General features: G+C 58.6%; 1 protein-coding gene across 1 annotated transcript in view; it reads right to left on the minus strand.

Annotated features, from left to right (window-relative positions):
• Positions 1-1,883: 1,883 nt before the first annotated feature.
• Positions 1,884-17,333, minus strand: part of SELENON (selenoprotein N) — a 16,659-nt gene continuing 1,209 nt past the window's right edge. The window contains exons 2-12 of the mRNA XM_032390939.1: positions 16,542-16,659; positions 13,466-13,599; positions 10,833-11,045; positions 10,468-10,592; positions 9,774-9,911; positions 8,028-8,109; positions 7,468-7,656; positions 6,979-7,084; positions 5,803-5,915; positions 5,615-5,716; positions 1,884-4,350 (exon numbers count right to left, since the gene is read on the minus strand). Coding sequence (XP_032246830.1) covers positions 4,180-4,350; positions 5,615-5,716; positions 5,803-5,915; positions 6,979-7,084; positions 7,468-7,656; positions 8,028-8,109; positions 9,774-9,911; positions 10,468-10,592; positions 10,833-11,045; positions 13,466-13,599; positions 16,542-16,590 — 1,422 coding nt within the window. The 5' untranslated portion in view covers positions 16,591-16,659 and the 3' untranslated portion in view covers positions 1,884-4,179. The remainder of the gene's footprint in view (positions 4,351-5,614; positions 5,717-5,802; positions 5,916-6,978; positions 7,085-7,467; positions 7,657-8,027; positions 8,110-9,773; positions 9,912-10,467; positions 10,593-10,832; positions 11,046-13,465; positions 13,600-16,541; positions 16,660-17,333) is intronic.

Raw genomic sequence — 17,333 nt, forward strand, 5'->3', positions numbered from 1 at the left:
TCTGACCACGTCCCTGCCCGGACCCCGGGTTGTGTGGCGTCTGCTGTCTCTATGCCTAGGCACACTTAAGATTCCTCCCCCTGGCGTTCCAGGCCCTCCGGACCTACCTCTTGCCTTGCCTCATTTCGCCCTGGTTCGCTTTGCACACTTCTAGCTTCCCAGCCAAGACCCTCTACAGTCTTCTGTCCGGCAAGAAGAGGCCTCTTTCTCCTCTGACTACTGCCCTTCAGCTCTTTGTAGCTGTCTTCTATTTTAGCCTTTATGTATCTCTCTCTCTCTCTCTCTCTCTCTCTCTCTCTCTCACACACACACACACACACACACACACACACACACACACGGTAGATTCAGTGAGATAGTAAATCGATGGGCAAGACCCCAGAGGCACTGGGAAAGAGACCCACATTCCTTCCAGGCTCACTCACCCACTCCCTCTTCCCGCTTAAACCCTCTCGGTCTTGCTCCTAGTCCTGGTCTCCATGGCATCCAGGCCTGGGTCACATGCCCTTCTCTGACCTCAGGATACAGCTGTGCCTGGCTCCCAGGCTGCAGTTCTTGGGTCTCAGGGACAGGCTGGCTTCACAGGGGGACAGGTTTGGGTAGTCACACGGGGCCTCTTGCTCAGAACTCTGTGCTTGCTTTAATGCTCTGCTGTTGCCCTCTTGTATATATGTGTGTGTGTGTATAAATATATATATATATATTTGTATATATGTGTATTTATAATTATATAAAATATATATACATTTATATATGTGTGTGTGTATATATGTGTGTGTGTGTATATATAAATTAAGCAAGGGGCCCTGCAGTTTTCATTTTGCACTGGATCCTGCAAATTATATAGCTGTCCTAGCCAGAGACCTCAAGAGTTATCCACCCTGATCCTTACCATATTTCAGATGATGAGGGTTGACTTCCAGGTCCAGCTTTCTTTCCAGGATGGCAAATTATTGTTTAATCATTGATTCTCCTTCCTGGTCAATGGCAGATCTTGCAGATCCACCCTAGCTGTCTTTCCTGGGGGTGGCAGATGCTGTCTTGGTGCCCAACCCGGATCACCTCTACCCTGCCAGTGAACCCATCTTCCAGCTGCTGTGTTGGCTTCACACAGCTGCCCCCTTCCCTGGAAAACTGCACTTACAAGAGGGAGCACAGAGGCCCTAACCTGGGAATTTACTCCACCTTCCAAGTCACTGACTGATACAGGGTACAAAAGGCAGGTTCTACTCTGTGGTGTGGCTTATGTTCCAGAACCCTTCTCCTGTGATCATGCCCAGGCTAGGATTTGAGACTCTATCACCGCTTAGCATCTTTCCTTTCCCCCATTCTTCGTCACTCCTTTTTATTTTTTTTAATTTAAAAAAATTTTAAAGGCTTTTTAAAAAAAAGATTTTATTTTCTTAAAGTAACCTTTACACCCAACATGGGGCTCGAACTCCCAACCCTGAGATCAAGGGTCACATGCTCCTTCAACTGAGCCAGCTAGGTGTCCCTTCTTCACTCCTTCTTATACAGGTTTTTCTTGACGTGTACTCCCTCAAAAAAAAAAAAAAAAAAAATTACCTAATGCCTACCTTAGGCTCTGCTTCTAAGACAATGGGTAATTAACTTCAGAATCTTTCTCACCAGATTCTAAAAACAGTAGTAAGTTCTACTACTAGGTCTATCACAAACTTAAGAACATCACTTGAGGGGCGCCTGGGTGGCTCAGTCGTTAAGCGTCTGCCTTCGGCTCAGGTCATGATCCCAGGGTCCTGGGATCGAGCCCCGCATCGGGCTCCCCGCTCAGCGGAGAGCCTGCTTCTCCCTCTCCCACTCCCCCGGCTTGTGTTCCCTCTCTCTCTGTGTCTCTGTCAAAAAAATAAATAAAATCTTTAAAAAAAAAAAAAAGAACATCACTTGAGCCCTCTAGTGACAGAAAAGATAATCCCCAAAGGCATTCCAGCCATGCTCCCTTGCCCATCTGCCAAGCCAATCCCACAGAGGAGTCAGACCAAGGATAGAACTGACCAATATCCCATTCAAAGGAAAGGCACTTAGAACCACCCTAGTCTCTCCAATTTTATTATAGGATGTGTGGGTAGGGGAGGGAAGGGGCAGATGGGTGACATGCGGGAGCTGGGGGCCCTCCCCCACCATGAGCTTCAAGGCACAGTGTGTGGGGGGAGGTTCAGGAAAAGACTTGAGATGAAGATCAGAAAGCCAAGGCAATCAGTGCCTTACATGGGACAAGGACTGTTCAATGTGGGGCGGGCCCTCCTGCACCAGCACGAGAGGAAAAGCCTGCTGGGTGGCGAGGCTGAGTCTCTGCTGACACTGGGTGGCTCACGGGATTGGTTACTGCCGCCCAGGCCTGGAAGCCCAGAGACAGACTCAGGTGCCCTCCCTCCCTGTAAGGGGCATGGAAGCACTGCCTCCCAGGACGCAACTTGGTTGAGCTGGCTGGCTCACGCCTCCTTTGGTCTGGAGATCAGCGGGGAGTGAGACATTTTGGTCTGAAAGGCTTTCTTTTTCACCTCAGTGAAAATGGGCAGGGGAGAAAGGTGGGGGGCAGTGCAAAACAAAACACTCCAAAATTGAGACAGGCTGAATCTCAGCTCTACCACTCAGTGACCTTGGGCACGTCACTTCACTTCCTTGAGACTCAGTTTCTTCATCTGCAAAATGGGAACAATTACTGTCTGCCTCACAGGTTTGTTGTGAGGATTAAATGAGAAAATACAAGTAATGTTAACAGAGTGCCCCAGAGAAGGCTCAGTATGGATACTTCAGTGGCAGACATAACTCAGCGGATGGGAGGCCTGGGAATGTGTCTGAGGAAATGTCTGCCTTCCTCTTCCAGGTTTAAGAGTGAGCCCCTGTGGGGGCAGGTGTTGGGGAGGTGTGGCTCCAAGGCTTTAATGAAAAAGTCCAAGGATCTCTCATGGGCCTGAGTAGAGGACAAGGATAGGGTTGGGGGTACACTGACCTTTTTTAAAAAGCTGGAAGAAAAGGAAGAGAGGACTATTTCTTCCCATAGGTGCAGCTGCAAAGACATCAAGCTGGACCCATCTAGGATTTCAGATCCAGCCATCATGGGGCTGCTGCTGGGGGAAGACACCACCCCTTCTTTCTCCTCAGCGTCGGGGTTATCAAAAATACCTACAAACTGTGAGAAACTTCACATAAAAACACTTTTCTGCATATATAAAAAAGACTGGCTGTGGTCAGTGGCTTGGGACGTAGACCAAGGCCTTAAGAGAGGCCAAGGAGGGTCAATGGCCACTCGGTGGTGGGCCAGCTGGTCTGGGCTGCCCTGACAGCTGGGGCAGCACCAGCCCTGCGGGAGGCTGTGGTCTTTGGCTGAGCTACACTACTGTGGAGCTGGGTCTGTCATCCTACTGTGACCCTTGCTGGGGTAGGCGGTTGGGGGTGCCTTGGCCCTGGGCCTCAGGAACCCCTCAGTGGACTCCCTTGCTAAGAGCAGAAGTCTCCTTCACAGTGAACCTCTCCAGGCAGCTGACCTCCAGCAAGTCCCAAAATAGGTGCTGGGTGTCCTCTCATTAGGTTGGATTGAGTGGTCTGGGAAGCCAAGGTCCCAGGCACAGTGAATTCTCCTTCTGAAGGAGGGCTTTGCCCTGAGCCTCCAAAAGGCTGTCTCCAGCTGAAACTCAATCCACTGGGGGACACCAGGCAGGGGGGGCAGCCAGGAAGGAGGCTCCAAACAAGAGTGCTTCCCTGGCAACCCCTCCTTAACCCCCAGTCCAGGGTTTCTTGATGTTTCTTTTGGGAGGGGGTGAACGTAAGGAGAGAGGGGTGGCCCACTCTTCCTAGCACCACTCCTCCCTGATCTTCACCTCACAAGGACCTGGACTATGTGCCCGAGTGGGTGAAGTCCAGGGAGATGACCCGAGGCCCCGTTTTTGGTATCCTGAACAGCTTCTGGAATCATGTGGGTAGTAAAGGGCTAATGGTGGCAGCTGGAGCCAGAGGTTCATCCATCCAGTCAGCCCAGACACCCCCGTCTACCCCCCATTGACCTCAGGTCCCACGGGCAGCCTGGGAGTGGCAGGGGTAGGAGTGGGAGGACCACTGGCTCTGGGCCTGAGGGGCCTGTCCTCAGCACTGGAGGCCCTTCCTTCAGCTCCCCTGCTCCAGCCGCCGCTCCAGCCGGGCCTCTCATGGCCTGAGGGCACACTAGGGCTGGAGGAGGGGCAGGCCACGCCGAAGGCCCTCCTTCAGGAACTGCATATACGTGGCTGTGGACGGGTCTTCAAAGGTGGACGAGAAGCTGAAGACATTGTTCTCAATATCCTCGGGCTTCATGGAGGTGATATCCAAGAAGTAGTTGGCGTTGATGTGGTGGACCTGGGAGAGGGGCTGGGTGAGGAGAGTGAGCGGGCCCCCACTGCTCCCGGTCTGCTCATGCCCTCCTGGGAGCAGGGGCCACTCTCAGGCCTCGACTGTCCTCACTCCGAGGCAGATGGCAGACAGGCAGAGCAGAACCCAACCCAGGGCCCGGCCGTTTCCCCTCCCGCCTCTGGGCACACAGGGCCCTCTGCCCGCGGAGCTCTCCCACACTCATCTACTGGCCAGAACCTAACGCCTCTCCGCCTTCCCCTCGCCCCCACCCCCCACGGCCCTTTTCTCCTCTGTTCCTGTGACCCTTGAACTCCACACTCCCTTCTGCCAAAATGCCCACCCACTCTGTGTGCCTGCTTCCCCCCTTCCTCTTGCCCTGGCTACTCAGCTCCTTAAGGGCAGGTGCCCAGTACACGAGCCAAGAAACAAATGGACAAGCGGGAGGGCGCAGTCCCCAGGCCAAGTTTTGTCCGCCGGGCTCTGGGATGCCAGGGCCTGCCAGGGCCGGGCCCACCGTGCTGAGTGCCAGTGGCCCTCTTCCTGGCCAGCCTCAGCTCTTGCTCCCCGACTTCCTCCTCCGCTTGAGAGCCTGGGGAAGCTGACGACCCTCCCACGGCCTTCAGTCCCACACTAAACCATCCCTCGGGACTCAAAGGGTAAGGGGCAGGAGATTCTGAGGCTCACATGCAGGCCCCGTTTCCAAACCAGCGGCACTTCTTAACTGTGTAACTTTCACCAAGTCTCTGGACCTTTTTGAGCCTCAGTTTCCTTGTCTGTAAAATGGGCACTTGTCATTGTCCCTCTCCCAAAGCCGTGTGAGACCCCCGTGAGAGGCTGTGTGTGAGTACTTATAGGGGCCCCCGGGGAGAGATAGGATCTTGCAGCTTGGCTCGACCTGGGGCCCCCTGGTCCTCTCTGCTTGTCATGAGGCCCGGGCCCTCCTTCCACCTTCCCTCCCAGAGCTGGCCACTACGGTCCAAGGTGAGCTTTCCCTTCCAGGCCACGTTCCTGTCCATTCCCCGAAGTGCTGTCGAGGTCCCCCTTCTTGTGGAAGTGTCCCCACCCCTGCACGAGGCAGGCAGGGCGGGTGTGACAATTCCTATTTTATAGAGGGGGACCAGTGAGGTTCAGACTGGCTGGGAGAGTGGCAGGAAGTGGCAGAGCCAGCCCCGAAGCCTGATGAGGTCTCTGAGTGCGCGCCCCTTGCTTGCTGTTTCCTCTGCCCCGAGCTGTCTGGCCCGACTGGGGGGAGGTGCGGGGGGCTGCCTACCACAGTGCCGTTGGGCAGACAAATCATCATCTCCACGGGGAAGCTGTACTTCTCCAGGTGCAGGTCAGCTAGCTTCTTGTGGGACGGGTTCTCCTGGTTGTTCTGTGGGGACACGTGTCCCGATGCCTCAGCCACCGGCCCCGTCCCCGGGGCTCCCGTGGGCCTGTTCCCACCCACCTGCCACTCACCTGCAGGTCTTCCAGCTCCCTCACCAGGGACCAAGTGCTGATGAAGCTCTCGTTGAGGAGGGCGATGATGGGCGAACTTTCCAGGACAGTCTCCCGGAGAGTCCGCCCCGAACCTGTTCAGGAAACAGCAAGGCCGGAAGGGTGAGGCGCCCCCACATGTCTTGCCGGGTTCTCTATCAGCAATAAACCTCCTGGGCTGTGGAGCCGTCTGTGCGCCCCAGTAAGAACAGACTCAAAGAGCCTGCCACAGAGTAGGTGCTGAGTCGAGGAGTGCTGTAATTCCAGTCAGTGACATTGTGGCGTCCTAGGCTGAGACGGGGCGGGGGGAGGAGGGAGACAGACAGACGGACAACAACCTCGGCCCAGGGACCTGCAGACAGTGCCAGCTTCTTAAATCCACTAAACTTTAGAGCCCAGGGCCTTTGCACAGATTATTCTACCTAAAACACTTTTCCTCCTGCCACCTGATAAACTTCTACTCCTCCTCCAAAGTCTCAGCTTACGATCCCTATCTCTGAGAAGCCTCCCCTGAGCCCCCCGTTACAGTCTTGTGCCACCCCGCACCCTGCCCTGTGTGCCGCTCACCACGCTTGTCTTCATTCGACGCCCGCCTTCTACACACGTGGCGCTCCCCGAGGACGGGGACCACTTCTGACAAGACTCCCAGCACCCAGCCTACAGGCCTGGTGCGGGCGGGGCCTGGGGTGTTTGTGGACTGACTGGATGAGGGCAGGGGCACGGTCTTACCCATCTTTGTCCCCGCTGTCAGACGCCCTAAAGCTCTGTGTCCGGTAGGTCTTGGGTCGATCTTCCGAATATGTGAACGCACTACTTTCTTACTTGTGTGCAACCCTTCACGGCGCACAGACATGCTCACACCCATTTTCACAACTCTGCGGGGTGTGTTCCCCCTTCCACTGTCGAGAAAACTAAGGCTCAAGGAGGGGAAGTCACGTGGCCAAGGTCTCCACGCTGAAGATGGGTGAGCTGGGCTCTTCCTACTGTGAACACCAGCTTCTTCTGAGCTCAGCGCAGAACTCCCCCGGGCTCTTACTCCACATCCCTGCCCTGTGTAGTCCCCAAGCACAGGACAGTCCTGTTGGTCTCAGAGCCTCCTGTACCCCACGAGGTGTGACGTGTCCCCCCATTCTCTCAGCCTGGCAGGGTCTCCCTCACCTCAGCAGGACTGGTCATCCAGGGCCCCCCACAGCAGAATTGAGTGCACCAGCTTGTTCTTGGCCCTGGCGTGGTCGAAGGCCTCGATGAATGGCAGATAGGTGACCTGGGGCCAAGGGGAGACACAGAGAAGGTACCGTGTGTGGCTAGGGTCCTATTCAGGAGGTATGGACAATGTGTGTGTGTGTGTGTGTTTGTAGTGTGAGTGTGTAACTGTGCGTGCACGCATATGCGCGCGTGTGTGTGTGAGAGAGAGAGAGAGAGAGAGAAAGGGTATTGCTGGGCCAGGGGATGCCTCCTGCCAAGTTCTGAATGGCAAAAGAGAGGCCCCACTGGTATGGGCTGGGCCGGGCAGGGAGGTGGCCTCAGCAGCAGGCCCTGTACCCAGCCTGGAATCAAGTGCCCCCCCCCCCCCCCCGCCCACCGCGCTGTTCCCCCAGCCCTGGCCACACACAGCTCGCCCCTGCCCTCACTCCCGTCTAGCCCCACCTTCTTGAAGGGGTACATGGCCACCTCCAGGCGCCGGGCGGCCTCCTCCCAGCTCAGCTCCTGCTGCCACTTGATCTCCTCAAACACAAACTGGAGGGGCTCCCCTGAGGGCGGGCGGCTGTCGATCATGTTGCCATCCTCATCCAGGATCATGGAGGGGACCGATGGGCCCAGGGCCTCCAGCTCCATCTGGGCCAGAGGTTAGGAGGGATGACATCAGTGAGGGTGTCTCAGAGAGGGGCAAGAATCCTTGAAAGACCCTCAAAGATCCCCCCACTCAATGCAGAGGTGGAGGAACTGAGGCCCCGGGAAGGGCAGGGCCGGGTCAGGGCTGCGGTGAGTCTGGGACAGAGCCAGGGTCCATCCAGGGCTCCTTCCACCGCATGAAGCCGTCTGAGGGCCAATGGCAACTGTTAGGTTTTCTGTGCAGGATCAGGTGGTTTCCCAGAATCCTGCTTTGGGGACAGCTGGCCTCAGCCCACCAGGAGCTCTGGCTTTCACCCGGACTGCCTGCGGCACCCAGCCCTGCAGACCTGGGTCGGGACCCCTTGTGTGCTTACCTGGGGGATGTAGCCAATGTCCACCTCCATGTTGCTGCTCTCACCGGCCCCGTACAGCCACTCCATGTCCACGTTCAGAGACCTGGCGACAGGGAGAGGGGAGCCAGGGCAGAACAGCCCCGTCACCAAGGCTCATGTCAACCTTTCTCTCTCTGAGAGCACACAAGCCTCCCCATTTTACAGATGAGAACACCAGGGCTTGACAAGGTGACCCCGAGGTCTTAGGGCCACTGGGATTCTGCCCGCAGGGCCTGGGCCCTCTTTTGTCCCTGGGCCGCCTCTTCAGGAGGCGCTGCAACCACACCATGCTCGACTGGCCCAGCCCCTTCCAGTTCACAAAGGGCTTTCCCATCCGTGTCTCACATGCTGCCCACGGCTCTTTGAGGCGGAGAGATCATCAGTGCCTCCCTCAGGACACGGAGAGGGGCAGCCTGAAAGCCCGGCGCCCGCCTCCCTGAGCTGGCCCCCCCACTCCCCCCCCCCCCCCCGCTGGAAGTGTGGCCCCACCACAGGCCACCTGCAGATCGGCCACATGAGGGAGCCCCAGGACCGACAAGTAACTTCCTTGGGCAGGGTTGGGGGGGCGCATGAGGAGCTGGGCAGCCCCCGGGCCTGGTCCCAAGACACAGGCTCAGGAGCAGCTGGTCGTGGGGCTGGTCATTTGCCCCTGCCTTGTTTCACCCAACCCAGGACCCCCACCTCCAACCCTGGGGTGGAGGCAGATGTGCTCTGGGCTGAGCCTGTGTAGTTGGCGGGGGGGGGGGGTGGGTGGGCCGGGGGGGGGGGGGGGGGGCTTGCTTGCTGAGGGGAGGGAGAAGAAGCCACTCCTGCTCCTGGGGGCCACTTTCTCTTCCCAGACCCTCCCAGCCATCCCTTCATGCATGCCCAGGAGCCATCCCCCCGTGTAGCTGATGAGGAAACAGGCCCAGAGACAGCCAGGGCCTTGCCCCAGGGCCATGCAGCCCACTGGTGCCACGGTGGAGACTTAACTATGGGGCTCCCAACTCCCAGCCAAGGTCTTGTCCCTGTCCTGGGTCACTCAGACCCACTAAACAGCCACTTGCTATCAGGGAGGAATCTGGAAAGACTTGAAGCCAGGCCTTCTGGTCCCATGCTCCCCTGACAAGAGGCTGACCCTGAGCAGGCTGGGCAGGCAGGCAGGCGGCCAGCATGGAGCCCTCCCGAAAGGCCTCTTCCCTCCACCCCCCAGGGCCTGTGGTAGCAACTGCTGGCAGGGGAGGGCCTGCCCCCAGCACTACATGGGCTGCTCCCTTTGCCTGGTTAAACCCTCCTCACCCCACCCCGCCCCACCCAGCTCTTCCACGTCTCTTCCTCTGGGCAGGCTTCCTGGACTCGGGCCAGCCAGGTCCCTGCCCAGCTGCCAGCGCTAGGGTGCCATGCGCAGGCTGTGGTCATGGGTGTGTGGGAGGTCTGGCAGCAGAATGAGGGGGTTAGGCTCCAGCTTCGGGGAAGGTCTGCGGCAGTGGGTCCCAGGCACAGCGCTGGCGGTCCCGGCCAACTGGGACATGGTTGCCAGATGATGGAATGACCCACCTCCGCTCACCTCTAGCTGCCTGCTCCTGGGTCAGCTCCAGGCCCCTTCCAAGAGAAGTGGCTCTGGGGAGCGAAGGAGGGACAGAGACGGAAGGGGCCTCTGGGCCCCTGCACCTGAGCTCCTGGAGCTGGGGGGTGGAGTGGAGCCAACTCTAGTGGGGTGCAGGGCTGGGCCGGGGCCAAGGCTCCCACCTGTGGTTGGGCACGAAGAGCCGGAAGTCTCGGATGTGAGTGGCGTCTTTGGAGAGGATGATGTGGCCGGTGAACTGGCCAGGTGAGAACCAGAAGGGGAAGTCAGGCGGCTCGCTGAGCTGGAACTCGGCGTGGATCCTGGGGGCGGGGGGGAAGCAGCCTGGCTGGGAGCAGCCCCCTGCTGAGCCCACCCTGCTGCTTTTGTGCCAAAGCTGGGGAGCCCTCGGCCAGACTCTCATGGGGAGGACAGGGCTGGGCAGGGGACGAAGGAGAATGTGTGGGGCAGGGAGAGGCCATGAGGCTCTCCGAGCACTGCCCATCCTCAGGGCCCGGCCTGGCCTGACCAGCCTTCCTCTGAGCCCTCACAGCCTCTGCGGGGTGTGTGTGAGCTGGTGTCACGGCTCCTAGGCGCCCCCTTCTGGGTGGGTAACCGTCACAGCCACCAGCCTCATGCTAAGCACGCCCCATGCTTTCCCCGCGCTCCCAGGAGGAAGTCACCACCACCACCCCCCCCACAGATGAGGAAACTGAGGCCCAGAGAGCCAACACTGCTTGCCCAAGACCAGAGGGTGGTACGTGGTGGCACTGGGGGCTTCTGGGAAGGCCCTGCCCTCACGGTGCCGGGCCCTTCCATGCTTCCCGGGGGTCCCCGGCCCGGCTGAGAGGCCAGGGAGGGTGTCTGAGGACTACACACCGGAACATCACAGTGTAGTAGAAGTCGCTGATGGCCGTCAGGCAGGCGACAGCCCCCTGAGGGGCAAAGCGGGTCTTCACGAAGGGCCGAGGGTGGAACATGCTCAAGAGCCGGTGGATGATGACCTGGGGGGGGGGGGGGGGGGGGGGGCCGCGGCGGCGGGGGGGGGGGGGGGGGGGGGCGGGGGGGGGGGGGGGGGGGCAGTGAAGACCCGTGCTGGCTTGTTGGGTCCTGATCCCCTAGGTGAGCGTCTGTTCTGGGCCTGCAGGCAGGGGGTGCGGGAGGGGGTTGGGGGTCCGGGTGCAGAGCAGACGCAGAGGGGGCCATGCCTGGGCTGGGGCTAGGGCTCACTATGGGGCCTTCACCTCTTTGCCCTTGGGCGGTGGTGGATAGAAGCGGTTGTTGGACAGATAGCCGGTGAAGACGCTCAGCTCACTGGGGATGATCCACCAGGGCTCGCCCAGCTCCACCCGGCCCCGAGGAGGAAGGAAGGGCCGGAAGTGGCGGGCGGCGAACACCGCACTCGGCGAGGCTGCCGTCGTCCAGTTGCGGAGGCCAGATAGGGCCAGGCGGGAGACCTGGGGCGGGGGGAAAGCCGGAGCTCTAGGGCGCCGAGAACCACGACGTGGGCGTCCCCGTTCCACGCGGGCCTGGAGGTCTCCCTTGAGCCCTGACCGGGCCCACAAGTGAAGGGAGCAGCAGGACCCAGGGGCTGCTTTGTCCTGGGGACGGCCAGAGGCCTGGCAGGCACTATCTTGCCAGAGCTGAGGCTCACCTCACCTCCCCGGCCCCTGGCAGCACCCTGTTGGCCCGCTCAGGGGCAGCCCAGGCCGGAGCTGGCAGGGCCAGTTAGGGCTGGCGGGGGGCCGGGTCGGGGGAGCTCTGTGCAGGGGTTCTGCCGGCCTCTTCACCAAGCCCAGGCCTCCCAGACACATGGTCCTGCCTCCCTCCTCTGCACCAGATGGCAATCCTGACAGCCACTGCCTGCCACCCCCTCCACCAGCCTTGCCTTCTCCATGACCTTCTTCTCTCCAAGTGTCCCCCTGGGGCTAACGTCCCACAGAGGGGGCTGAGGCTTTGGAGAGAAGTCTGAGGAGAAAGGTGGTAACCACCTGTTGGGGGAAATCTCGGGGGTAAAGAGCAGGATGCGACCGCAGAGAAGGGGAAGGAAGGTCACCCCCAGAGAGCGCCCCCTTCTAGAGTCGCCCGTACCACGCTGGCCGGGCACCTGGCATGCCCGGCGTCCCTCAGCTATTTCCCCATCAGTACGGCCCCATCTCTGTCAGGAGAGCTGATGCGCGGGACAGAATGAGGGTCAGACTGTGCGGGCCTGTCTGTCTGCACGTCTGGAGCACCGAGGCAGGACCCGGGGCACGTCCTGGGGTAAAAGCTGCCCCTTGGGCAACCCCTCCATGCCCCTCTGCGCCACAGGCAGGAGTCCCATGAGGCATCCGCCACTAGGACAGCACGTGCCTGGCCCCTTCGGGGGGCACTCCGCCACCAGGGAGCTGCCAGGTGTTCCATGGCATCAGGCTCCCTCTCCCTTCCCTGCCTCCACGGTGGTGGGGGGGGCCAGGCTCACGGGGAGGAGAGAGGTTCTCGGAGCTGCCCCCCAAGGAGACTGAGCAGGCAGTTCTCTAAGCAGGGCCGGATGTGCTGCGCCCGCTGGAGCTGCCTGCCCGCAGGGTCCTGCCCATGGGCTGGCCGCCCCGGCAGGGGAGCTGCCCACGAAGGGGGACTGCGCTCTGTGGGGCGCTGCTCCTGACCCATCTTCCCTCCAAGTGCAGCTGCACCCTGGCACCCCGCCAGCTCCCACCCTGTTCTCACTGCTCTGCGGGGGACTCATCTATTCGGACAACTTCAGCCACCAACTATCCCTGCCAACCTTCCCTCCCCAGGTCTTCTGTGGGAGGACAAACCTGTGTTTCCAACCTCACTTACTGGACTGTCCCCCTGGACATCCCCAGGTGCCTCGACTTCAATGTGTCCAGACTGACGTCATTCGCTCCCCACCAGACCCATTCCCTCCCCTGGTCCCCATGGGGCAAATGGCCCACCAAGAACGGGGCTTCTCGTCTCCTGTTTCTCCCCAGCCTGCCGAGCATCTGACGAGGGAACCCTCCCATTTCAAAATCTGCTATGGTAATTTGCTGCTGCAGAATGAAGGCCAAAGTCAGGCGACGAGGCCCTCTGCAGTCTGGCGACTTCTCTTCCAGCCCCACTGGCCAGGGTGCCCCTGCCTGTGTCCCACGTGCTCTGGGTCCAGCCGCACCAGCTCTCTGTCCGCAGGTGGCTGGCCCGGCACTTCCTGCCTTCAGACCTCTGTTCACGCTGCAGTGGCCTTTCAGGGGAGACCGAAAGGCTGAGTCGCTGTGGGCTGGGCAAAGAGGAAAAGTTGCTCCTGGCAGAGGGAACAACATCCAAGAAGGCTCACAGCAGGAAGAAAGCCTGGACATCTGGAGTGGCTGGAACAGAGCAAGCTGAGGGGGAAGGGCGGGGAAGGCAGGCAGGGTGTGGGGATGCCTCGGGGCCAGGATGGGCTTGCGACCTTGGCCCAGGGGCCTCAGGACGGGGCGGCAAGACCGACTTGCAGAAAGTAATGAGCTGGTTCCAGTGCCCGTGCTGCCTCCTCTGCCCGGGTCCTTCCATCCCCCCCCCCCCCCCCCCCCCCCCCCCCCGGCTCAGCCCCCTCCTCCTGCAGTCTCTGTCAGACGCACTGGCTCTAGGAAGCCAGTCCGGATCCCGTCTGGATTAGGGGCTCATGCTTACCCCTCCTGCACCACACTGTGTCCTAAACAACTGGGTTGGCATCGCACCCACTTCTGGACCCCCCAGGGCCTGGCACACTGGGGTCATGGGGGCAGCTAATAAAGGAAGGAAGGAAAGACGGAAAGCGAAACAGAGCACAGACCTATTCTCGGGGGTCAGTGTGTGCAGACGATCCTGTATCTGTGGTCCCACCTGGGGGCAGCCTCCACTGCCCCCCACTCAAACTCACCCCCAGGAACCCGTCTTTGCTCTTGGTCATGGACTCCGGGCGCAGAGGCTGGAATCGGGCTTCTATGGTGAGCGTCTCCTCACTGGGGTCAAGGGCCAGCTCCGCCTCCTCGTAGCTGGCCGCAGGAGCGGACCCTAGGAGACACACAGTTGCTGGAGAGCGGCCCTACCCTCCGGCTGCAGGGCCTCTCTTCTTGGGGGACGTCCACCCCCTTCTCCCCCCACACTGGAAGGTGATTTAAAGGGGCCAGGCTTAGAGCTGGAGGAATAGTTAACAATTCCCAAAGTAACAACCAATAAGTATCTCATTTTAGTTTCACAGTAGTCCGGAGAGGCCGATAATAACATTATTACCAATTCCACTTTACACATGAGAAAGTGGAGGCTCAGAGAGGTGAAGTCACTTCCCGAAGGTCACACAGCTAGGTCGTGGGGGAGTCAGGATTCAAACCCAGGCTTGTTTTACTCTAAACCCACAATCAACCATGACCCTCTTCTGAGAGCACTGTGATCTCAGAGACTCCGTTTCCTTAAAGGCTCAGGAACCGGATGACCTGCGTTCAAATCCCCCGCCTCACCAGCTTTGTGATCTGGCCAGTGGCTTGTTATATGAGGATTGGATGAGAGAACCCACGTGGTGTTGGCACCAGGTTTGGTACAGAGTGAACCCGTAATAAACTTTAGCTGTATTACTACTACCAGAGGATTCAGGGTCGGGGAGCCACGGAGCGAGGGCTCAAACCGAATTCTGACACCACCCTGTGCTCCTTCCACCTGGCCAGGCTGGCTGGTTGTCCAGCTTCCCTCTGTTCTGTGAACTGAGTCCGAGATGAACTTGGTGCTGGGCCCACCAAAGGCAGCATCTGGCAGGCAGCTGCCTCTCTCAGTGGCTGGGGTCCTAGCACCAAAGAGAAGCTACTGCCTGGGGCATGCAGAAGAGAACGCGGGCTGGGCCTCATCCGCCCGGCTGCGGGCTGAGGTCAGTTCCATTTCCTGGACCATTTGGGGCAAATCACTCAGCCCCTCTGGTTTTCCTACATGGGCAATCGAGGCCATGCTGCCCTGCGTGTCCCTGTCCTGGGGACCTCTTGAAATGAACGCTTGTCAGAGAGCCACTGAGAAGAACGAATGAAAGCGAGAAACAGGACTTTGACACCATCTTAGGTATCATTAAGCTCTGAGATAGACTGCAATGTCCTCCAGAACGCCAGTTTGGAAGAGAGGAGACTCGCTTCTCCCCGATTTTCTGGGTGGTCCTGTTTCCTCATCTGTCTAAGGAGGGGCTGGAGTGGCAGTGGTTGAACTTGATTTCTCAGGTCTTTTCCTGCCTGAGGCATGCCCAGTTTGAGACCTTTCAAGTGTGGAGGGAGTCATGATGAAGATTGAGGGAGAAATGAAGCCTATTTCAAAAAGGGTGACTGACGGAAGGGAGGGCCCTAGACACCTCTCAGGGGTACGGCAGTGGCATTGCTCGCCATGGTGCTGTCCCCGGGCAGCTTCATGGGACAGAGATGATGCTTGGCACCCGCTGGCGAACTGACTGACAGGCCAACTGGAAGCACTGGGAGCAACTCCTAAACAGGCATCATCAGAATCATTCGAGATGCCTTCCTAAACTGTGTATGTCCAGAATCCTCCTCAAACCTACTGAGTCAGAATCCTCAGGAGCTAGAATCAGGCAGCTGCCCTTTTAATCAGCATCAGCTTCTGATGTAAAGCCCTGTTCTGAAGAATCACGGTTATTTCTGCATTTGTAAGCCGATGTAGCAAAACTTTCCAAAGAGCAATCTGGAAACCTCAGAGAAAGGGAACAGTTGGAATGTGCAAGCCTATTCGTCTGCCTTGCTTTTTCAAGTATTTTACTCTTATCACAGATTATTATTAATACCACTGTCCAGCACGTTATGGCCTTTTAGTTTCTTTCATAAAAAGTTTTATTGCCTGACTTATAAGCAACTCATTAGAGACAATTCGTAAAACTTTTAAGGTATAAAGAAAATTAAACACACTCATAACTGAACCAACTAGACAGATGGCTTCTGGTTCCTGCATAGATTTGATGTTTTGGGCTTTGTTTTATGTTTTCTTTCCCCAAAATTTGGTCTACTTTTGCACTCCTAGCAGCCTAGGTGTTAAGGGAGGGAGAGAAAGATTTATGTGAAAAAAATTACAAGTGCCCTCGAGCCCAGCAAGCTTGTCCAACATGTCATTATGAGGGAACTCACTCTCTCTGTCCATAAAAAAGGACAAGGAGGTGGCTGGGTGGATGCTCTGAGGAGTGTTTGCAGAATAAGAGGTCAAGGCCAATCCACATGAGGCTGAACTGTTTACCTGCCCATCTGCCTTCACCGCAGAACTGAATGCCACTGAGACACATGGACCCACATCTGCTCCAGCAAATTCGCATTTTTCATCTGACCCTCCTTCTCTGGCAGGGACTGTGGTCACCAGACCAGCAAGTGGCCGACCTACCCGACCCCGCCTGAGACACGGAAGGCCCGTCACTGGCCCCTGGCACTCACTCACCCGAGGGCAGCTGATGTCTCTCTTCCTTGCCTTTCCCAGCTATTGACCTACTTACACCCAGCTATTTGCATAACTAGATCCCAAGTTCAAGAGATGTCACAAGATGTTGGAGAGAAATGTACACAGAGGTTGGGGTGCTGGTGAGACCGTGAGAGAAGCATTTAATAATTCATTAGAATATTTCAGCACCTCATCTTTATTAAAAAAAAAAAAAGTCACTGATTACAAGTAGGTAAAAACGGATCGCTAGGACAGGCTAGGAATCTGACAGCCCTGAGCAGAGTTTAATCGTTAGTAATACTGGTAAGAGCTCCTGTCTCCTGAAAGCTACTGTATACTGGCCACTCTGCAGACATTCTCGCAATCCTCAAACCTGGGAACCGGTGCGGGACCTGGAGCCAGATGGCCCCGGTTCTAATCCTGGCTCTGCACCTCCCTGCGCCTCATCGCCCTCTCCAGGCGGCCCTCCTGCCAGGAGCAGGCGCGGTGGTCAGGAAGCTGAGGGCCATGACGCTCGTGCCCCCTCCCCAGGCCCCAGCCTCTCCTGGTACCTGTCAGCTTCTCAGCAATGGGCCTGAACTCCTCGGGGCTGATGTACATATCCCGGTCTGCGTCCAAGGAGGAAAAGAGAAAGAGGCCTTCCGTCCCCAGGGCCTTCAGCGCGGACTCCTGCTTGGGAGGAAGGGGCTCCGTTGAGCACCATTTGGATACCCAGCTGGGGGTCCTAAACAGGCAGAGGGGGCAGCTCCCAGCACCACCTTCCTGAGTTCTCACAACACTTCCCGGTCCACCCACCCAAATGTCACCTCTGTACCATCCCAGAGCCCCAGTCCCCCACCCGGTCCCTGCTGGGCCCTGCTTCACTCTGCTCCTTCATCCACTATCCGCTAAGCCCAAGGCTGTCCTAGTCTCCTACCTGGTCTCGTCCCCATGTCACATTCTTTCACCAGTGTCCTCTCCTGTCCCCCCAGCACTGTCCCAGCACTCCCCGGGGCCACCACCAGACTCTCCCGGGTCCCAGCTTCACTCCCACTGTCCAGCCACCGGTCTGTCCCAGGCCCTGCCTCACACTGGGCCAATGCTCTGGCCTCCCGGCACAGTCCTCCCAAGTCTGCTCGACCCGCCACCCCCACCCTTTTCCCTCCCTTTCATGCCACCCTCCCCGGCCCACCGGCCCCGACCTTCCATCGCGCCCCTACCCCGCAACCCGTGCCTCCCCGTCCCCTCCCCCCTCCCTCCGAGCCCGGCGCCCGCCCGCTCCGGGCCCCCCCGCCCCCGCCGAGCCCCCTCCCCCACTTCCTCCCAGTCCCGCCCCCCCATGCCGCCCGGACCCCGACCCCCAG

This window comes from Phoca vitulina, unplaced genomic scaffold, assembly GCF_004348235.1.
Source record: "Phoca vitulina isolate PV1807 unplaced genomic scaffold, GSC_HSeal_1.0 scaffold2, whole genome shotgun sequence".
Taxonomy (NCBI): Eukaryota; Metazoa; Chordata; class Mammalia; order Carnivora; family Phocidae; genus Phoca; species Phoca vitulina.